We start from the raw sequence: 23,394 nt of genomic DNA, 5'->3' as shown, positions 1-23,394 counted from the left end.
CACTGGGAATCGAACCCGGGTCCTCTGGCATCTCAGGCAAGCATTCCTGCCTGCTGAGCTACCGTGGCCCGCCCCCCCTGACGTTTTTAACACAAGAGAAAAACAAAACGACAATGTGATATAATTACCTATCCAACAGGCAATAACATGACTTATTATAAAGTATTAATGCACCATCATTACAAATATGTGGTCTGGTAATGGGGCACTATTTTAAAATCTAGGCTTCCTTCCTGTTGGTGTGTCTCCGGGACCGTGTAGAACTTCATTAGGCAATAACGTCAAAGGTCTAAATATGAGGCCTTTGACGAATGTGAGATCGGGGCCAAATGTGCCTTCCTGTCCCTGCCTGTGACAGTCCCTGACTGGCCCTGCCTGTCAGCAGCTGAGTGACCTTGGGCAGGCTGCTTAGCTTCTCTTGGCATCAGATCTCAATTTGTAAATGCTTCGTTGGTACCTCACAATGCTTCTGGAGAATTCCATAAAGTAACCCACAGAGAGCATTTGGCTCAGTGCTTAGCATCAGGAAACACTCAATAAATATTAGCTAGACTTGGTCACCATTATTAGGGCGAAGACTATGCATTATTGGCCAAAGTTGACTTAATTAGTCTATGCAGGTCACTCCCATGCCCCAAGAGCATTCATTCTTTGTTCATTTATTCACCACAAACATACAGAATGCTTACCTTTAGTTGTTTTTTTTTTTAACCTTTATTTTACAAATACCACCTCCGTATTCTAATCAGGAAAATAGCAAGAAGCCGGAAAAAAGAAATCACCTGTGATCCCACCTTTCATACACCTTCATGAGATACATTTAATACATTTTCTTCTAATTTTTTTTAATGAAGTTGAGGTCATCGCACATGCTTACTTCTGAATCTCATGGTTTTCTGTTTGTTTAACACGTTAGCATGATACTTTCCCTATTTCATTAAAAATTCTTCATAAATATCATTTTAATTTTTGTAGAAAATTCCAGCTAAGGATTGATTGTCTCTCAATCGGTCTCCTATTGTTGGGCACTGGGGGATGAGGGGAGGAATGCAAACTCTGTACTTTCCAATATTTTGCTATTAGTAATACTGAGATTAATGCTCTTGTATATTAATCTTGGTCCATATTTTAGACAATTTTCATTTCACTCCCTCTACTGGCAAACATTTCTTGAGTGCTTACTACAGGTCAGGTGCTGTGTTGTGTGCTGGGGTGGAGGGGTTGTGGGTGCAAAAACTGGGGCCTTTGTTCTCGCCAGGTTCATATCCTAAGAGACAGACAATAAACGTGTGAACAAACCTACACCTTGTAGATGGTGATGGGTGCTATGAAGGAAAAAATGTGACAGAAAGTAACACAAGGGCAACAAAAGAGCTCTTTTGGGTAAGGAGGTCAGGGAAAACTTCTCTGCAGAATTAGGTCCTAAAACACCTGGCCAGGACTGGAGAAATGTGAATGAGGTTATTCTAGCTTAAAAAGGGGAATTTACTAAGTTGCAACTTTACGGTTCTAATGCTGAGAAGATGTCCCAATTAAAATAAGCCTATAGAAATGTCCAATCTAAGGCATCCAGGAAAAGATACTTTGGTTCAAGAAGGCCGATGAAGTTCAGGGTTTATCTCTCAAGTGAGAAGGCACATGGCGAACACAGTCAGGGTTTCTCTCTCATTTGGAAGGGCACATGGTAAGCACGGAATCATCTGCTAGCTTCTTCTCCTGACTTTCTGTTTCATGAAGCTCCCTGGGAGGCATTTTCCTTCTTCATTTCCAAAGGTTGCTGGATGATGGACTCGCTGCTTTTCGTGGCTATGTTGTTCTGCTCTCTCTGAATCTCCCATACTCCAAAATGTTTCCTCTTTTATAGGATTCCAGTAAACTAATCAAAACCCACCCAAATGGGTGGAGACACACTTTCACTTAATCCAGTTTAACAATCAATCTCAATTAAATCACATCTCCAGGGAGATGATCTAATTGCAGTTTCAAACATACAGTACTGAATAGGGAGGGATTAGAAGAAATGGCTGCGTTTACAAAATGGGATTAGGATTAAAACATGGCTTTTCTAGGGGACACACATCATTTCAAACCAGCACAGAGGTGTTTGCGGTACAAAAGCTAAGGGGGCAAGCACTTGCAGGGCCCTGGGAATGAGCGCCTCCTTAAATTTTGTGCCTGAGGCACTTCATTCACCTTTCCCTATTCCTGACCCTGGTGAGGGGGTGGGGAGTGGGAGGTAACGCAGGAAAGTGTTTTCAGGAAGAGGGAATAGTAAGTGCAAAAGTTCAGAGGCTGGAACAGCGTGCTGTGTTCCAGGAACAGAAAATGGGCCCCATGGCTGGAGCGGAGTGGAGAAAATGAGCAAAGCAGAACCACCACCAGAAATGAGAAAAAGTCTTCAGAAAATTTTGACAGTTAATAGCATTTTATATAAGTTTTTAAATTATCCAAGTAGTTGCCACAGAAAAAAAAATTGGGGTTTCAATTCCCCAACCCCACCCCGCAGTGGTTTAGTGTTGTCCTTATAATCCACGCATATGGTAAAGTGGAGTTGGGTGGCACCAATAACTATTTTAGAGTTTAGGGTCTCTAAAGTGGTGGTTCTCAACCTGGCTGCATATTGAAATCTCTTGCGGGAGGTCTAAAAAGTGCTGATGCTTGGACCTACAGCAAGGGATTCTGATTTAATTAGTCTGGGGTTTGGCCTGGGCGCGGGGATTCTAATGTAAAGCTGTAACTGAGAACCCTTCTTAGAATTCTGTTCTAGGTCTGTGCTGTCGTGGAATGTGTGCTATGTAGGAGAAATTGGATTTTATAGCCTCTTACAGGATTTTAATGATGTCTGGCATTTTTTCTAAGAAGATTGGGAAGCTATTGGTGGGTTTTAAATAGGATGGTGACATGATCTGATTTTTATGTTCAGAAAATCATTTTGGCTTCAATATGGCAAATTTCCTTAGGATAGCTTCCCAGAAGTGGAATTACTGGGGTGGGGGGAAGGGAATTAACAATTTTCAGTCTTTGAAAATACACCGTTAAATTGCTTTCCAGGAAGTTTCAGCCAATTGACACTCCCCCACCTGCTGTGTCCTCATACCATCTCTTTGCAAACATTGGGTGCTTTTTGAAGGTTAATTATTCCTATGGGGAAAGTATAAAAAAAAATTGCAAATAAGAAGCAATAGTTTGAGCAACTGGACACAATCCCTAATAGCTACCTTCCCCCTTTCTCCTTCATTGGTCAAAACACTATCCAAATAGCCATCTGCTTCAGAGGAGTTGCAGATTTGATTTTTAGCTAACATTTATTGACTGATTATACCGTTACTGTGTGGCAGGGGCTGTGCAAAGCACTTTATATGTAAACATCTCATTTAGTCTCTCAGTACTCTTAAGGGGCCAGTGCTGTTGTTATCACCTGCATTTTACAGATGAGAAAACTGAGGCCTGTGAAAGTCAGAGACTTGCCAATGCTCCCTCAGCTAATAAGTGCGGAGTTGGGATTTGAACCCAGAGCTCTTCCTGGAATTACTCTGCTGCTGTCTTATAATGTGAAAATATTACAAGATCTCTGAGATTTTTATCATGTCTGAGGTTCTGATTATGCTGCTGCTGCTCATTTTGAAATTGTAGTAATTGATATTATTTGGTCACAACACCATTGTTTGGAACAACTACTTAAGGGAGTCAAATTGGCTACATCGGCCATTTGCTCATGGGTCTGAGCATCCCATAGGAGGCGAGGAGCATCTACTCACATGGTGCATAAAAAGTAAAGGATCTGAGGAAATGGATCCAAGGAAGCTCAGAATTTACAATCCAAAAGGGCTTTGGGAGAGGGAATCTATTCTAGTCAGACTGATAGGTTTGCAGGGTGATGGAGAAAGGGGAGATTGAGCAACATAAATATTTCAATCAATTCTTATAGATCCGTATCTCTGCCCCCTTTCCCCTGAATTTTTTTTTTTAAATCACGTAGTTGTGTATTAATCACCATGATCATTTTTTTTTCTTTTTCTTTGTATGCTGTATGGTGGGGGTCACATTTCATTCTTTTTCCATGTGAATAGTTTCTTATTGCAGCACCATTTCTTGAAATTCTTTTGGTTTCGTTTTTCATTTGTTTGTTTGGGAAGTGCATGGGCCTGGACTTGAACTTGGGTCTTCTGCATGGGAGGGGAGAATTCTAAACACTGAACCACCCTCACACCCCCCACCATGATCATTTTTATTCCCTGACTCTTAATTATGGTCCTGTCCCTAAGAGCTTGGCTTTAGATGATCAGTAAATTTTACTTAACGTTGAATGAAAGAATAAGTCATGATTAGGTTGTATATTTAAAAATATATGTGAAGACAGTGTGTTCATTATTGCTATTCAATTAAACATTAATTACAAGCAAACAAGACAAAAATACCTTATAGTAAGATGTTTTAGTTTGCTAGCCACTGGAATGTGATATACCAGGAACAGAATGGTTTTTAAAAAGGGGAATTTAATAAGTTGCAAGTTTATTGTTCTAAGGTTGCGAAAATGTCCCAATTAAAGCAAGTCTATAAAAATGTCCAAATTAAGGCACCAGGAAGAGGTTACCTTCACTCAAGAAAGGCCAATGAAGTTTAGGTTCTCTCTCTCTCAATTGGAAAGGCACTTGGCAAACATGGCGACATCTGCTAGCTTCCTGTCTAGGCTTTTAGCTCCTTGAAACTCCCCGGGGCATTTTCCCTCCTCATCTCCAAAGGTCTTTGGCTGCATTGGCTCTCTTCCTGGCTCCTGTCATTCTAAAAAGGGCCTCTCTCCAAAACGTTTCCAGTAAACTAATCAAGATCCACCTGGAATGGGTGGAGTCACATCTCCCTCTAATCCAAGGCTAATACCCACAATTGAGCAAGTCACATCTCCTAATCAAATGTCCAACCTACATTATTGACTAGGGATTAAAAGAAATGGTTGCTCCCACAAAATGGATTAGGATTAAAACACGGAGTTTTCTAGGGTACATAAATCCTTTCAAACTGGTACATGGGAACATCAGTTTCCTGGAGAAGATCAAAGTGGATGAGGGGACCCTAATACTGAGATTGTTTGAGGAGGAGTATTTTCTTCACAGGAGACTAGGAAAGAGGAAATGATGAACAGGGAGGAAAGAACACCTACCTCTATAGGTCCTCTTTTTATAATATGAGGACCCTTCCCCATATCTTCTCCTCATCAAGAGGGATATTGGCAAATATGAGGGCACCTAGGGTAAACTTAGGGTTGGAATGTGCAAGGGGTTCTATCCCTTTCAATGTTTTATTGAAATCATTTTTTACACGGGTGGGTGACTACACTCCCGTCTGAGTCCTAGTGGGAATTTCTGTGTTGAGTCAAATATCAGCACCGGTTCAGAGAAGGGGTTTCTTTTTCCCCTTAAATGGGGGGGCGGGGACGGGGGGCTGAGAGGAAAAGTTCACTTGAAAATTTAACTTCGCGTTCTTCACAACTGGCGGGATCCTACTGAGCGAGGTGTTGGTGGGCATAACCCAGGAGCTGAAGGTCGAAGGGCAGAACCCGGGAACCCAAGATGGAAACCCCAGTGCGATAGCAACTACACTCAATCTTCAGGTATTTTTGGTAGCAATTTTTTTGGTAATGTTTTTATTTAGTAGCAATTTTTAATTACGCAAGTGATACATAGACATTCTCCTTGTAAAAGAAAATGGTAAGTTACATAAGGTTAAGACTCTTGACTATCTCCCCTAAACTCAGTTTCCCCAAAGTTACTCCCCATACACATGTGAAGCGCATCTTGCTCATCTTTTCTCTATGCATCTGCAGGCACAATTATGTATCAGATGCTTTAGAGAATTCTTTCGGGGGCAGCGCCAGAGGTGAGCTCGTGCTCAGGTTTGAGCCCGTCTAGCCTGCCTCTTTCTGGTGTGGGCAAATGTTAAGGCCAGGGGATTTCGAAGTACAGTTCACATTGCAGGGGCAGAGGTTAGTGGTCCTGGGTACGCTTCCTCCTCTCCCTTCAATATTTTACAATATGATGACACGGTCAAGATGTCAGGACTTCAGACCACCTATCCATCCGGTTTCGTCTGGGAGGACTGTGGGAAGGTGAGAGCACGTGAACCCGAAGAGCACGTGTGTGCGCGCGTACGCGCTCTGCGCGCCCGCCAAGGCACCCTAACTCTCGTCCCAGGTACTTGATTGGATGCCTGTTTACACCTGACTGCTCAGCCCCGGGGGATCAGGTGCTTTTTTGGGGTGTGTTTGCCTGGGGTTGTAGGCCTGGGGGGAGGCTAGAGCTCCTCTCCGATGGACTCCCGCGGCGGCGCGAGGACGTCAGTGCAGTCCACCTGAAGTCAAGGCAGCCCCTGGAGCGGAGCGGCGTCCGTTCGCGGCCCCGCCCTTTCCCCGCCCATCGCACACGGCCCCGCCCTATCCGACAGGCCCCGCCCCTCTCTCCAGGCTCGGCGGGCGCCGGCACCGCCCCTCGCTCCCAGCATGCCGTGCGGCGGCGCGGCGGGCGGAGCCGGGAGGCGGGGAAGCCGTGGCCGTGTGAGCGTGAGGAGTCGCCGCCACCGCCTCCTCGCCGTCCTCCTCCTCTTGGGTCCCGGCGTTGCGGGCCGCGCACGGCCCTGGAAGAGACGTCGCCTCCCCTTCCTCCGCCTCCCCCTCGCCGCGCCCCTCCCGCCTTCTCGCCCTGCGCTGCGGGCTCAGGCGGAACCCGGAACGGCCATCCGCCTCCCCCGCCCTCCGCCGCCTCCTCCTCCTCCTCAGCTTCCTCCTCAGCCCGGGGCCGGAGCGGAGTGTCGGCGGCGACCGGTTCGGGCGGCGACTCGCGCTTCTTCGGGCGGCGGCGCTTGGCCATGTCGTGTCGGGGAAGGTAATGAGCCGCAGAGCCCCGGGGTCTCGGCTGAGCGGCGGCGGCGGCGGCACCAAGTACCCGCGGAGCTGGAATGACTGGCAACCCAGGTGGGTGAGCCGAGCCCGCCGCCCCGACCTCCGGGCCACGCCTCGGGCCGTGGAGGCCTAGGGCCGCCGGACTGGGAGGCGCGGCCTAGGCCCTCCACCCCCCAGGCACCGGGCGCGGCTTCCTGGGTCCCCTCCCGCCCGGGCTGCAGGAGGAAGGCCGCCGGGAGGCGAGGCCAAAATGTCTCCCCTGTCCCTGCAGTTGAGCCCCGGGGCTGGACCCGAGACCCAGACGAACACGCTGGCCTAGGGTTTGGGTCCAGGAGGGAGAAAAAAAGGGGCTTGGTGCTGGGGGAAATTCGAGTTACTCCCTCCCCCGCAAGTTTGGATTTGAGTTGGTGTCCTGAGAGTCCAGGATCCTCCCTGTTAGTCATTCACCTCCTTGGTTCCTCACCCTCTCGTTCCCCCACGTGAAAGACATCTGCAACTGTATTCGCATCTGTGACCCCCACGTGTTCATTGAAATATTAAAAAAAACAAAACAAAATAAAAAACAACCCTCCAGCTAAGAAATTACTCTACAGACAGGGCATTTGTGGAGCATGAGATGAGAACGTGAGTGTCTTCATGGGCTTGACCCACTCAAGTACTGGGAAATGAAGTTTTTTCCTAGAGCAGGGGCAGTTACTCCAGTGAGGAGCAATTATAGAGGGTACTCCTTGAGCACTCGGAGGAGTAGAGAATTTCCCCCATGTATGGAAGATTTGACCTCATACTTTGGAACTTCGCAGGATTTGAGTATATTAGGAGCGTCAACTTAAAAAATTCGTCTCTTGATTAATCATGGGGTTATTGTGCTGAATTTAGGACTGATGTATTTTTCTGTCTTTACTAAATAAGTGTTGTAATGATGCAGAGATAGTGTGGAATTTAACCCAGTGTGTAGAATGACTCCTAAATATATGTAATATTTTAGGGTTAGTTGATTCATGGGGCTTCCATACTTTGAAGCAAACTTGCATTGCCATTACCCAGAAACTGACGAAATAAATGTAAGATGCATATGTTGTTGGGATGCCTTTTTGCTTCTTAATAGTTGTGTGTAATTCCAGCAGTGTTTGGAAATAAAGAATGTTAGAATGTAACATTTTAAGACTTGATAGAAAAATTGAGATAATCTTTTGGCTAGTAGGTGGTACACCTCTTACTCTGTTTAATATCCCCTCCCAAATCCTCTGTCTGTCGAGAACTGATGTGTATGATTAGGTGATTTTAAAAGCTAACGCGAGAGTCTAGAATTGACATGTTTAAGTAGTAAAAAAAAAAATTTTGAAAAGCACAGCTTTTAAACTTGTCCTTTACCAGTTTTTGTTAGTGCTTTAAATGAAATTAGTTGACTAAATATTTTTATTTGTAATTGACATCTTTAGTTGTTTTACATTTACATTAAAATGTGTGAAATTTGATTTTTTCCTGTCATCTAACAAATTATATGATAAATGAGCCTGAACTTGGCATTTGAGAGCTCTTCTTTAACAGTGGGTTTCCCATTATTTTTCGTTGTTTTGATTCAGCATCCCTTTAGAGGGTTAAAGGGCCCTTCACAAACAGTCTTAGAGCTTTGGGAAGGAATAACTTGTGGTTTGTAGGTCTGAACAAATGAAGTAGTAGACTGGGTTTTAGCCACATGCTGAGGTCACCTGACTTCATTGCTGACAGGCCTGAAGTAGAGTGGCTTATGTAATTAGGGAATATACACATGGGTTATTAATAAAGATTACCCATGTTGTTCTCCCAAGTGGTTTATTTCTTGGCCTTTTTTGGGGGGTGTTGGGAAGGAGGATGTAAAGATGTAGGCTGTATTAGAAGTCAGGCTGTGATACAAAGTCTCAGGACCTCATTAATGCCTAGGTAGATGATACTGTGAGATGTACTTCGTTACATGGAGTAACAGTTAGGAATTTGGAAATACTTGATTTTCTCTGTTGTAGAGGAGGAAACTGAGAAGAATGGGCATACCCCATAGTATATAACTTGCGAGTTACCATTTTTTTTTAAATAGCCAATTAAAAATCTCGTATTTAACAAGTCATACATTTTCATAAAGTTAAATTTGAGGCTTTTATTCTGTCCTTTCTGTTTAGAAAGGTGGCAGACTGTGGCTGACAGAATGTAGTTTGATCTTCCCCCTTGTTTAAATGGGGGTTTATTTATTTCTCCAGAGGATTTTCAAGTGCAATAGACACCTTATGGTTCATCTGAATTATTTTGATCGCTTTAAAATTCTTTGCCTTTTCTGTTCTGTTCTTCCCTGATGTTTTTTCTTTCATTTTCCTTGATTTAGGCTTTTGAAAAAATGGGATCTAAGAAAGCAATTCTTGTTGGTTTCTGATAGTGTTAGTTTGCCACTTAGTCTGTGGAAGCTGACTGTTGAGTCAGTCATGGCCACAATGGGAACTTCACACATATTGACAAGAAGTGTTCCAGGTGACTGAATAGACTAGTGTCATATGGCAACAGAGCAAGCCCTCCTTCCCTAGAAGCATACCCTTAGCATTAAGTATTTATAAAACTTGATGCTTATAGTCATCTTTTTCATCCACTACTCTCAGTTAACATTTACGAATGGTTAGGTGAAAGTGATCTTAGGTCAGTATTATCACTTGAAATCTGTGGGTTCCTTAAACTAAGGTTTTGGGAACTCTGGATGCTTCCTTTTTTTTTTTATTTTTTTAATGTGGAGAAACAGGAGTGGTGGCTTCTTATGATCAAGGGTGCTTGACCTGTTTTTTGGAGATGGTTGCCCCCTCTCTTTCCTCCTCTAAAAAAAGAACTATTACCTTTAACCAAAGTCCATCCTTTCCCTGCCTTTATTTTGAGACGTAACTTCCAATAACACCAATCAAGGTAGATTATCAAAATGATTTGTTTCAAAAGTTAAATGTATAACTAATTAATTATTGTATGTTTTAATATTTCAAATGACATTGGTTAATTTGGCATTGGAGTTAGATTTAGTTTAAATTCAACAAGCAAAAGAAAACATTCAGTTCAACAGAGAACAACTAGATTTTACTTCTTAACTTGGGAATCTTAGGACTTATTATATATATATTAGTGTTTTACTCTGCCCAAACTTAAGATTTTCCTAGAGTTCGAAAGGATGAAATATATTAAAAATAGCTTCCATATTTGGTAAAATTTAGATGAAGCTATGAAAGGAACAGATTCCTTTATTCTCCGTTGTGACAGACCAAAAGAGGGAAGAGTGTCGTGAAGATAGAAAAGCCGGTTACTAGTAAGTCTAATGTTGTGATAAGCTGGGTGTTTGAAAGCAGAGTCGTCTGTTCAACCTTTTATGAGTCTGTACTAAGTTGATGGCCATTAGGTAGATTATATAGTGAAATACGTAAAGGGTACAATTAAGTGAAGTTAAATATTTTATAATTACAAATAGAGATTTAGTTAAATAGAATTTAATGGTTACTAATTCTGTACCACAGATTTCCAGGTGTTCTAAGGAGGTTTTTCAGTCAGTTGTATATGAGTGTTTTATTTGGGGGAAGATGGAGTTTTACTTTTTCCATTATAAAATAAAACATTCTTTATAAAAATGTAGCAGTTGTATTTTAAAACTGAATTTTTTTTTCCTCCTCCTGTTTGGTTCCTTTTCAAACTGGGAGCACTTTAAAGGTTCTTATGTGTTTGTTTTAAGAATTTAGAAGATTGTGAAGTTTTCTTATTCAATAAATATTGATGCTTTAGGAATTTTTATGACTATTAGAGTTACAGTCTTCAAACAGATTGTAGCACATATGAAAGATAAGCACTTTGTAAAAGTAAAGCATTAAATGGATATAATTCTTGATTTTTTTATAAGTGATTAATAGAGTTTAAAACTTAGAGAGCTGGAGGAGGAAAAGCTGTATAGTTGAGTAGGGAGCACTGTGGCAATGAAATTGATCTGTACAATTAAAAAATAAATATATTTTATTAAGAAATACCCATATATGAACAGTCCAACCATATTCTAAAGTCCGTAGCTCACAATATCATCACATAGTTGTGTGTTCTTCACCATGATCATTTTTAGGACATTTGCATCACTCCAGAAAGGGAAATGAAAATAATAATAAAAAGAGAACTCATACATCTTAATACCTCTTACCTTTCTCTCTCATTGACCTATTTTCAATCTACCAAATATTTACCCTTTATCTCCCCCTATTATTTATTTCCTTTTTTTTATTAATTAAAGAAAAAAGAAATTAACCCAACATTTAGAAATCATTCCATTCTACGTATGCAATCAGTAATTCTTTTTTTTTTTATTAATTAAAAAAAGAATTAACAAAACAATTAGAAATCATTCCATTCTACATGTACAATCAGTAATTCTTAATAACATCACATAGTTGCACATTCATCATTTCTTAGTACATTTGCATCGATTTAGAAAAAGAAATAAAAAGAAAACAGAATAAGAATTAAAACATTAATAGAAAGAAAAAAAAAAACAAAAAAAAACCTATACCTCATATGCAGCTTCATTCAGTGTTTTAACATAATTGCATTACAATTGGGTAGTATTGTGCTGTCCATTTCTGAGTTTTTATATCCAGTGCCGTTGTACAGTCTGTATCCCTTCAGCTCCAATTACCCCTTCTCTCTCTCTTTTTTTTTTAATTAATGGAAAAAAAGAAATTAACCCAACATTTAGAAATCATACCATTCTACATATGCAATCAGTAATTCTTAACATCATCACAGAGATGCATGATCATCATTTCTTAGTACATTTGCATCGGTTTAGAAAAACTAGCAACATATCCGAAAAAGATATAGAATGTTAATATAGAGAAAAAAATAAAAGTAATAATAGTAAAATCAAAACAAAACAAAACAAAAACCTATAGCTCAGATGCAGCTTCATTCAGTGTTTTAACATGATTACTTTACGATTAGGTATTATTGTGCTGTCCATTTTTGAGTTTTTGTATCTAGTCCTGTTACACCATCTGTATCCCTTCAACTCCAATTGCCCATTATCTTACCCTGTTTCTACCTCCTGCTGGACTCTGTTACCAGTGACATATTCCAAATTTATTCTCGAATGTCTGTTCACATCAGTGGGACCATACAGTATTTGTCCTTTAGTTTTTGGCTAGACTCACTCAGCATAATGTTCTCTAGGTCCATCCATGTTATTACATGCTTCATAAGTTTATCCTGTCTTAACGCTGCATAGTATTCCATCGTATGTATATACCACAGTTTGTTTAGCCACTCTTCTGTTGATGGAGATTTCGGCTGTTTCCATCTCTTTGCAATTGTAAATAACGCTGCTATAAACATTGGTGTGCAAATGTCCGTTTGTGTCTTTGCCCTTAAGTCCTTTGAGTATATTCCCAGCAATGGTATTGCTGGGTCGTATGGCAATTCTATATTCAGCTTTTTGAGGAACCGCCAAACTGCCTTCCACAGTGGTTGCACCATTTGACATTCCCACCAACAGTGGATAAGTGTGCCTCTTTCACCGCATCCTCTCCAGCACTTGTCATTTTCTGTTTTGTTGATAATGGCCATTCTGGTGGGTGTGAGATGATATCTCATTGTGGTTTTGATTTGCATTTCTCTAATGGCCAGGGACATTGAGCATCTCTTTATGTGCCTTTTGGCCATTTGTATTTCCTCTTCTGAGAGGTGTCTGTTCAAGTCTTTTTCCCATTTTGTAATTGGGTTGGCTGTCTTTTTGTTGTTGAGATGAACAATCTCTTTATAAATTCTGGATACTAGACCTTTATCTGATATATCATTTCCAAATATTGACTCCCATTGTGTAGGCTGTCTTTCTACTTTCTTGATGAAGTTCTTTGATGCACAAAAGTGTTTAATTTTGAGGAGCTCCCATTTATTTATTTCTTTCTTCAGTGCTCTTGCTTTAGGTTTAAGGCCCATAAAACCGCCTCCAGTTGTAAGATCCATAAGATATCTCCCAACATTTTCCTCTAACTGTTTTATGGTCTTAGACCTAATGTTTAGATCTTTGATCCATTTTGAGTTAACTTTTGTATAGGGTGTGAGAGATGGGTCTTCTTTCATTCTTTTGCATATGGATATCCAGTTCTCTAGGCACCATTTATTGAAGAGACTGCTCTGTCCCAGGTGAGTTGGCTTGACTGCCTTATCAAAGATCAAATGTCCATAGATGAGAGGGTCTATATCTGAGCACTCTATTCGATTCCATTGGTCGATATATCTATCTTTATGCCAATACCATGCTGTTTTGACCACTGTGTCTTCATAATATGCCTTAAAGTCCGGCATCGCTAGACCTCCAGCTTCGTTTTTTTTCCTCAAGATGTTTTTAGCAATTCGGGGCACCCTGCCCTTCCAGATAAATTTGCTTATTGGTTTTTCTATTTCTGAAAAATAAGTTGTTGGGATTTTGATTGGTATTGCATTGAATCTGTAAATCAATTTAGGTAGGATTGACATCTTAACTGTATTTAGTCTTCCAATGCATGAACACGGTATGCCCTTCCATCTATTTAGGTCTTCTGTGATTTCTTTTAACAGTTTTTTGTAGTTTTCCTTATATAGGTTTTTTGTCTCTTTAGTTAAATTTATTCCTAGGTATTTTATTCTTTTAGTTGCAATTGTAAATGGGATTCGTTTCTTGATTTCCCCCTCCGCTTGTTCATTACTAGTGTATAGAAATGCTACAGATTTTTGAATGTTGATCTTGTAACCTGCTACTTTGCTGTACTCATTTATTAGCTCTAGTAGTTTTGTTGTGGATTTTTCCGGGTTTTCGACGTATAGTATCATATCGTCTGCAAACAGTGATAGTTTTACTTCTTCCTTTCCAATTTTGATGCCTTGTATTTCTTTTTCTTGTCTAATTGCTCTGGCTAGAACCTCCAACACAATGTTGAATAATAGTGGTGATAGTGGACATCCTTGTCTTGTTCCTGATCTTAGGGGGAAAGTTTTCAATTTTTCCCCATTGAGGATGATATTAGCTGTGGGTTTTTCATATATTCCCTCTATCATTTTAAGGAAGTTCCCTTGTATTCCTATCTTTTGAAGTGTTTTCAACAGAAAAGGATGTTGAATCTTGTCAAATGCCTTCTCTGCATCAATTGAGATGATCGTGTGATTTTTCTGCTTTGATTTGTTGATATGGTGTATTACATTAATTGATTTTCTTATGTTGAACCATCCTTGCATACCTGGGATGAATCCTACTTGGTCATGATGTATAATTCTTTTAATGTGTTGTTGGATACGATTTGCTAGAATTTTATTGAGGATTTTTGCATCTATATTCATTAGAGAGATTGGTCTGTAGTTTTCTTTTTTTTGTAATATCTTTGCTTGGTTTTGGTATGAGGGTGATGTTGGCTTCATAGAATGAATTAGGTAGCTTTCCCTCCACTTCGATTTTTTTGAAGACTTTGAGGAGAATTGGTACTAATTCTTTCTGGAACGTTTGGTAGAATTCAGATGTGAAGCCATCTGGTCCTGGACTTTTCTTTTTAGGAAGCTTTTGAATGACTAATTCAATTTCTTTACTTGTGATTGGTTCGTTGAGGTCATCTATGTCTTCTTGAGTCAAAGTTCATGTCTTTCCAGGAACCCGTCCATTTCATCTAAATTGTTGTATTTATTAGTGTAAAGTTGTTCATAGTATCCTGTTATTACCTCCTTTATTTCTGTGAGGTCAGTAGTTATGTCTCCTCTTCCATTTCTGATCTTATTTATTTGCATCCTCTCTCTTCTTCTTTTTGTCAATCTTGATAACGGCCCATCAATCTTATTGATTTTCTCATATAACCAACTTCTGGTCTTATTGATTTTCTCTGTTGTTTTCATGTTTTCAATTTCATTTATTTCTGCTCTGATCTTTGTTATTTCTTTCCTTTTGCTTGCTTTGGGATTAGTTTGCTGTTCTTTCTCCAGTTCTTCCAAGTGAACAGTTAATTCCTGCATTTTTGCCTTTTCTTCTTTTCTGATATAGGCATTTAGGGCAATAAATTTCCCTCTTAGCACTGCCTTTGCTGCATCCCATAAGTTTTGATATGTTGTGTTTTCATTTTCATTCACCTCGAGGTATTTACTAATTTCTCTTGCAATTTCTTCTTTGACCCACTTGTTGTTTAAGAGTGTGTTGTTGAGCCTCCACGTATTTGTGAATTTTCTGGCATTCCGCCTATTATTGATTTCCAACTTCATTCCTTTATGATCCGAGAAAGTGTTGTGTATGATTTCAATCTTTTTAAATTTGTTAAGACTTGCTTTGTGACCCAGCATATGGTCTATCTTTGAGAATGATCCATGAGCACTTGAGAAAAAGGTGTATCCTGCTGTTGTGGGATTTAATGTCCTATAAATGTCTGTTAAGTCTGGCTCCTTTATAGTAATATTCAGATTCTCTATTTCTTTATTGATCCTCTGTCTAGATGTTCTGTCCATTGATGAGAGTGGGGAATTGAAGTCTCCAACTATTATGGTATTTGTGTCTATTTCCTTTTTCAGTGTTTGCAGTGTATTCCTCACGTATTTTGGGGCATTCTGGTTCGGTGCGTAAATATTTATGATTGTTATGTCTTCTTGTTTAATTGTACCTTTTATTATTAGATAGTGTCCTTCTTTGTCTCTTTTAACTGTTTTACATTTGAAGTCTAACTTGTTGGATATTAGTATAGCCACTCCTGCTATTTTCTGGTTGTTATTTGCATGAAATATCTTTTCCCAACCTTTCACTTTCAACCTATGTTTATCTTTGGGTCTAAGATGTGTTTCCTGTAGACAGCATATAGAAGGATCCTGTTTTTTAATCCATTCTGCCATTCTATGTCTTTTGATTGGGGAATTCAGTCCATTAACATTTAGTGTTATTATTTGGATAATATTTTCCTCTACCATTTTGCCTTTTGTATTATATATATCATATCTGACTTTCCTTCTTTCTACACTCTTCTCCATACCTCTCTCTTCTGTCTTTTTGTATCTGACTCTAGTGCTCCCTTTAGTATTTCTTGCAGAGCTGGTCTCTTGGTCACAAATTCTCTCAGTGACTTTTTTTCTGAGAATGTTTTAATTTCTCCCTCATTTTTGAAGGACAATTTTGCTGGATATAGGAGTCTTGGTTGGCAGTTTTTCTCTTTTAGTAATTTAAATATATCATCCCACTGTCTTCTAGCCTCCATGGTTTCTGCTGAGAAATCTACACATAGTCTTATTGGGTTTCCCTTGTATGTGATGGATTGTTTTTCTCTTGCTGCTTTCAAGATCCTCTCTTTCTCTTTGACCTCTGACATTCTAACTAGTAAGTGTCTTGGAGAATTGCCTATTTGGGTCTAATCTCTTTGGGGTGCGCTGCACTTCTTGGATCTGTAATTTTAGGTCTTTCATAAGAGTTGGGAAATTTTCAGTGAAAATTTCTTCCATTAGTTTTTCTCCTCCTTTTCCCTTCTCTTCTCCTTCTGGGACACCCACAACACGTATATTTGTGCGGTTCATATTGTCCTTGAGTTCCCTGATACCCTGTTCAAATTTTTCCATTCTTTTCCCGATAGTTTCTGTTTGTTTTTGGAATTCAGATGTTCCATCCTCCAAATCACTAATTCTATCTTCTGTCTCTTTGAATCTATCATTGTAGGTATCCATTGTTTTTTCTATCTTTTCTACTTTGTCCTTCACTTCCATAAGTTCTGTGATTTGTTTTTTCAGTTTTTCTATTTCTTCTTTATGTTCAGCCCATGTCTTCTTCATGTCCTCCCTCAATTTATCGATTTCGTTTTTGAAGAGGTTTTCCATTTCTGTTCATATATTCAGCATTAGTTGTCTCAGCTCCTGTATCTCATTTGAACTATTGGTTTGTTGCTTTGACTGGGCCATATTTTCAATTATTTGAGCGTGATCTGTTATCTTCTGTTGGCGTCTGCGCATTTAGACAGATTTCCCTGGGTATTGGATCCAAAAGTTTGGAAGATTTTTCTGTGAAATCTCTGGGTTCTGTTTTTCTTATCCTGCCCAGTAGGTGGCGCTCGTGGCACACGTTTGTCTGCGGGTCCCACCAGTAAAAGGTGCTGTGGGACCTTTAACTTTGGAAAACTCTCGCCGTCCGGGAGGTTTGCTAGCCGAAGCGGCTTGGAAGGGTTCGAGCCGGCCCGGGGTCCGAATGCAGGGAGGGTTGCTGGCCGCCGCAGCCCGGGAAAGCGCCCGTCCGAATTTCCTAGTCGTCTGGGCGACAAGTGTGGCGGGAGGGCGCCAGCGGCAGTGGCCCGCCCGGGAGAGTGCACGTTCCCGGGGAGTCACGTGTTTGGAAGGGGCCTCCCCCACCCGTCAACGTTCTCCGCGGCCTGGGGATTTCCGATCCAATTCTCTCAGTTGGTCCGGGGGGCTGTGCGTGGTGTGGGCGCCAGCCGCCGCGGTTTCAGGGGACCGCCTCTCCAATTCTCCCAGTCGGCCCGGGAAGGAGGAAGGGAGTGACTCCGGCCGCTTGCCGCCCCACCCGGTGAAGCCCGCGCGCCTCGGCGATCTCACCCGAGCGGCTTCTCTCAGCCAGCCAGCCGTTCCAGGATGGGGTACGCTGTCTTTTTTATCTCTGTTGTGGCTTTGGGCTCTGTTCTGTATCGTTTCTAGTCCCCTAGTAGCTGTCCTGGAGAAGAAACTAAGATCCGCGCGTCTTACTAAGCCGCCATCTTCTCCGGAAGTCCCTGCAATCAGTAATTCTTAATATCATCACATAGATGCCTGATCATCATTTCTTAGTACATTTGCATCGATTTAGAAGAACTAGCAAAACAACAGAAAAAGATACAGAATGTTAATATACAGGAAAAAAAAAATAATAGTACAAAAAAAAAAAGACAGACAGACAAAAAAAAAAACCTATAGCTCAGATGCAGCTTCATTCAGTGTTTTAACATGATTACTTTACAATTAGGTATTATTGTGCTGTCCATTTTTGAGTTTTTGTATCTAGTCCTGTTGCACAGTCTGTATCCCTTCAGCTCCAATCACCCATTATCTTACCCTGTTTCTAACTCCTGCTGGACTCTGTTACCAATGACATATTCCAAGTTTATTCTCGAATGTCGGTTCACATCAGTGGGACCATACAGTATTTGTCCTTTAGTTTTTGGCTAGACTCACTCAGCATAATGTTCTCTAGGTCCATCCATGTTATTACATGCTTCATAAGTTTATTCTGTCTTAAAGCTGCATAATATTCCATCGTATGTATATACCACAGTTTGTTTAGCCACTCGTCTGTTGATGGACATTTTGGCTGTTTCCATCTCTTTGCAATTGTAAATAATGCTACTATAAACATTGGTGTGCCAATGTCCGTTTGTGTCTTTGCCCTTAAGTCCTTTGAGTACATACCCAGCAATGGTATTGCTGGGTCGTATGGCAATTCTATATTCAGCTTTTTGAGGAACCGCCAAACTGCCTTCCACAGTGGTTGCACCATTTGACATTCCCACCAACAGTGGATAAGTGTGCCTCTTTCTCCGCATCCTCTCCAGATTTATTTCCTTTTTATCCGTATGTCTATACAAATTTTTTTTTTATGCTGTGTGGTGGGGTCACATTTCATTCTTTTTCCGTGTGACTACTTGTTATTGCAGCACCATTTGTTGCTTTTTTTTTCTTTTTTCTGTTTTTTTTTTCTGGGGGTGGGGAATGCATGGGCCAGGAATCAAACCCAGGTCTCCTGCATGGCAGGTGAGAATTCTACCACTGAACTACCCTTGCACCCCCATGTCTATGCAATTTTTTTTTTTTTTTACATGGGCAGGCACCGGGAAACGAACCCGGGTCCTCAGGCATGGCAGGCAAGCACTCTTACCTGCTGAGCCATCATGGCCCACCCTGTCTATACAGTTTTGACAGCAGTTTTGGAAAGGGAAAGTCTCTCTTTCAGAAAAAGAAATAAAGTAGGGAGATGGCAAAATGCAGGTAAAAAATACTCAGTTTGGTTAGAGGGATGGGTGCTTTTGAGAACTGATAAGGATAAGATAAAACCGAAGAGCTAGATTGGGGCCACATTGTAGGCTTTGAATTATAGTTTATGTGTATTGTGAATGACTTTAGGGAATCATTGGAGTTTATTGTTTTTTTTTTTTTTATGTTGTTTTTTAAGTGGATTAAAACAACACATTTATTCTCTCCTAGATCTAGAGATCAGAAGTTGAAAATAAATAAGTTTCATTGGGGTAAAGTTATGGTGTAATCAGGACTGGTTCCTTCTGGAGGCTGTAGGGGAGAATCTATTCCCTTTCCTTTTCCTGATTCTAGAGTTCACTTACATTCCTTGGCTCATAGACCCTTGCTCCATCTTCAGAGTCACAGAGTAGAATCTTGCTTTCATTGTCACATTGCCTTCTGTTGTCAAATCTCCTTCTGCCTCCCTTTTTATAAGGACACTTGTGGTTACATTTAGGGCCCAACCCAAATAATCCAGGATAATGCCCCATCTAAAAATCTTTAGTTTAACCACATATGCAAATTCTCTTTTGCCATATAAAGTAACATTCACAGTTTCCAGAGATTAGCACTTAGAAATTTTTGGAGGCTGTTTTTCACAATCTACACACAATCTACCCCCTGGCTCCTAAAGATTCACATCCATTACATTCACCCCACCCAACATTACCAAAAGTCTTAACCCTTTACAGCTTTAACCGAGATCCAGAAATCTCATCTAAATATTATCAGGTTAAAAGTACAGGTCTTATCATCTAAATCAGGTATGGACTAGACTTTGGGTGTGATCCGTCCTATAGCAAATTTCCTCTGCATTTGTGGACCTGTAAAGCTAGAGAACAAGTTATCTGCTCCCCAAATACAATGGCACGACAGACATAGGATAACAGTTAAGGACATTGCCATTCCAAAAGGGAGAAAATGGAAGAAAGAGGTTACCAATTCCAAGCAATTTCAAAATCCAAAAATCTTCTGTATCACACAGCTTTACTGTCCATGTCCGTGGCTTTGCCTTCAGAGTCGTTGCTCCTTTTTTCATGAAGAGTAGCATGCATTTGCAGCTGAGTGGTTTTATCAGACTGTTTCCTACTTGTAGAATTTGGGGAGTCCAGCTACCTTCTTTTAGTGTGTACTCTCTGTTGTCTCCTTCAGTCCAGGATGGCAGTGTTTCAGCTGATATAAGATTCTCAAAGATCTTGGGGTCCTGTGAATACCATGGTGATCATTCTTTTAGACAAGAGGGTCCTCTACAGATCTTTATTGGATAATCCCAACACTATTGCTGGTTTCTTCTGAAGTGGTTGAGAGGATCCATGATTTGTAATCTCTTCAAAGAGTTTTCCTTTCTAGGTGATCAAAGAATCTCTTGGTTTTTCCAAAACACTTGCAAAAGGTGTCCAGCCTCAACTTTGGCTTGCTCTCTAAAGCGTGATTTCCTGACAGTGAATCTCATAATTTTAGTGTCTTTTGCAGTATGTAGAGACTGAAACTTCTTCAAATCACCAAGTCCTGATTCCCTTGTACAAACGGTTTTTCCATTGGTATACCTCTTTCCTCTTATATTTTTCTATAAACAGTAAGAATAAATCAGACAGCACCTTCAACGTTTTGCTTGTAAATCTTCCTAGCTAAAGTTAGAAGTTCATCACTTACAAGTTTTGCTTTCCATATAACTGTAGAACACTATTCAGTTAAACTTTCTTCCACTGTAACAAGGTTCCCCTTTCCTTTAGCTTCTAATAATGTTCCTCATTTCCTTCTGAGACCTCACCAGCAGCACCTTTAACATTCATATTGCTCCCAACATTCTGTTTATGATGGTTTAGGCTTTTCCTAACGTGCTTCTTAAAATTTTTCCAGCCTCCACCCATTACCCAATCCAAAGTCACTTTGACATTTTTAGGTGTTTCAGCAGCACCCCAATTGCAGGTACCAAAATCTGTATGAGTTTCCTATTGCCGCCATAACAAATTAACACAAACTTAGTGGCTTAAAACAACAAAAATGTATTCTCTTACAATTTTGATCATCAGAAGTCTAAAATCAGTTTCACTGGGGTAAAGTCATGGTGTTGGCAGGACTGGCTCTTTTTGGAGGCTCTAGAGTAGAAACTGTTCCTTTGCCTTTTCCCACTTTTAGAGCCTACCTACATCCCTTGGCTTGTAGTCCCTTCCTCTGTCTTCAAAATCCACAGCATATTATCTGCTTCCATTATCACGTTGCCTTGCTCTTCATCGAATAGTTGAAGTTTTACCAGCAGGGAAATGGCATAACTTAGGAAGATTAAATCTTGTTGCCTCTCTTTTTAAATTTTTATTTTGAAATAATTTCAAACTTATAGGACAGTTTGTAAAAAATTTTACAAACCCTGTACAGAGAACTCCAACATACCTACACCTGTCCAGATGCCCAGATCCACCAGTTTTAACATTTTGCCACCTTTGCTGATCATTCTATCATATTTATCTTTTGATCATCTTTTTGTTGAATATTCGAGAGCAATTTGCACACATCACACTCCTTGAATACATAGTATTTCCGTAGCATTCCCTATGAACAAGAGTATTCATTTATGTAATCACCTAAAGTACAGTTATCAAGCTTAAGAAATTTGATGTTGATATAAAGTTTACATTCTGATTTCCAGTTTTTCCTTTTGTCCTGATAATGTCCTTTTGAGTCTTTTCTTCTCCATTCTTAGATCCCATCCAGTATCATGTATTGCATTTAATTGTCATTATCTTTTTAGTTTCTCTCTGTTTTTTTTTTTTGTATGGTGGGGGGGTCACATTTCATTATCTTTCCATGTGGGTAGCCTATTATTTTAATAGCATTTGTTGAATTTTTGTTTGTTTATTTTGCTTACTTGTTTTTGGAAAGTGCATGGATCAGGAATCAAACCCAGGTCTCCCACCTGGCAGGTAAGAATTCTACCACTGAACCACTCTTGCACCCCCAGTGTCTTCCTTTCTGAATTGTAGAAACATATATACAACATAAATATTCCCATCTCCATCCCTCCCAAGCATACTATTCAGTGGGATTAATCACATTTCACAATGTTATAGTATCCTCACCACCATCCATTACTAGAATTTGCCCTTCTCTCCAAACAGAAACTCTATGCTCATTTTGTATTACCTTCTTATTGCTCCTGTCTCCCACCCCTGGTAACCTGTACTTTACTTTCTGTCTATGAATTTGCATATCTTTGATATCTTCTTTGTGGTTACCATGGGGCTTAAATTTAAAATACTGAGTTTATACCAATATTATTTGTTTTGATACCAACTTAACTTCAATAGCGTACATAAACTATGTTCCTATCCCCCTCCGTTCCCCCACTTTTATGTAGTTCTCATCACAGATTATATATTTCTACATCATGAGTCCAAAATCATGAATTTATTATTACATTTTATACATTTGTTTTTTAGATCCTGTAGGAAGTAGAAAGTAGAGTTACAAATAAAAAAATACAACAGTACTAGTATTCGTATTTATATTTATTTCATCATGTGACTTCAGTTAATTGTCTGTTATCCTGTCCTTTCAATCTGTGTAACTCCCTTTGGCATTTGTTGTAGGGCCGGTATTGTGGTACAGAAATTTATTTTATTTTATTTTTTTAATTTTAAAATATTAAGTACCATCTATTTCAGCACACTGCAGTAATGACATTCTTTTGTTCTTCCTCATGCAAAAACATTTTTAAAATTTGTACATTTAGTCGCTATCATTATACACTCTAGGCATTCCTAAATTATACCATCTCAATCTTTATCGTCTATCTTTCTTTGTGATTTCATTTATGCCCCAGCCCTCCTCCCTCTATCATTCTCATATGCAGCTTCATTCAGTGTTTTAACATAATTGTATTACAGTTAGGTAATATTGTGCTGTTCATTTCTGAGTTTTTATATTCAGTCCTGTTGCACAATCTGTATCCCTTCAGCTCCAATTACCCAATATCTTACCCTATTTCTATTTCCTGATGGTCTCTGTTACCAAGGAAATATTCAAAGCTCATTCACTAATGTTAGTTCATATCAGTGAGACCATACAGTATTTGTCCTTTTGTTTCTGGCTAATCACACTCAGCATAATGTCCTTAAGGTCCATTCATGTTGTTACATACTTCAAAACTTTATTCTGTCTTACAGCTGCATAATATTCCATCTTATGTAAATGTCACAGTTTGTTTAGCCAACTGTCTGCTGATGGACATTTTGGCTGTTTCCATCTCTTGGTAATTGTTAATAGTGCTGCTATAAACATTGGTGTGTAAATGTCCATTTGTGTTCTTGGCCTCATGTCCTTTGAGTAGAGACAGCCTATAGATGGGTCCTGTTTTTTAATCCATTCTGCCAGACTGTGTCTTTTGATTGGAGAGTTTAATCCATTAACATTCAGTGTTATTACTGCATGGGTATTACTTTCTTCTACTATTTTGCCTTCTGGATTTTATACGTCATCTAATTTTCCTTCTT

At 39.9% G+C, this 23,394-nt stretch overlaps 1 protein-coding gene across 4 annotated transcripts in view; it reads left to right on the top strand.

Annotated features, from left to right (window-relative positions):
- Positions 1–6,608: 6,608 nt before the first annotated feature.
- SMG1 (SMG1 nonsense mediated mRNA decay associated PI3K related kinase) overlaps positions 6,609–23,394 on the top strand; it is a 138,636-nt gene continuing 121,850 nt past the window's right edge. Inside the window, exon 1 of one of the 4 annotated variants that reach the window (XM_077141681.1) lies at positions 6,609–6,964. In XM_077141681.1, coding sequence (XP_076997796.1) covers positions 6,879–6,964 — 86 coding nt within the window. In that variant the 5' untranslated portion in view covers positions 6,609–6,878. The remainder of the gene's footprint in view (positions 6,965–23,394) is intronic. The other 3 variants (XM_077141680.1, XM_077141679.1, XM_077141682.1) reach the window with 3 other exon arrangements.

Source organism: Tamandua tetradactyla, chromosome 23 (genome assembly GCF_023851605.1).
Source record: "Tamandua tetradactyla isolate mTamTet1 chromosome 23, mTamTet1.pri, whole genome shotgun sequence".
Taxonomy (NCBI): Eukaryota; Metazoa; Chordata; class Mammalia; order Pilosa; family Myrmecophagidae; genus Tamandua; species Tamandua tetradactyla.
The sequence above is the reverse complement of the archived record's forward strand: the minus strand, read 5'-3'. Positions and strand labels throughout refer to the sequence as shown.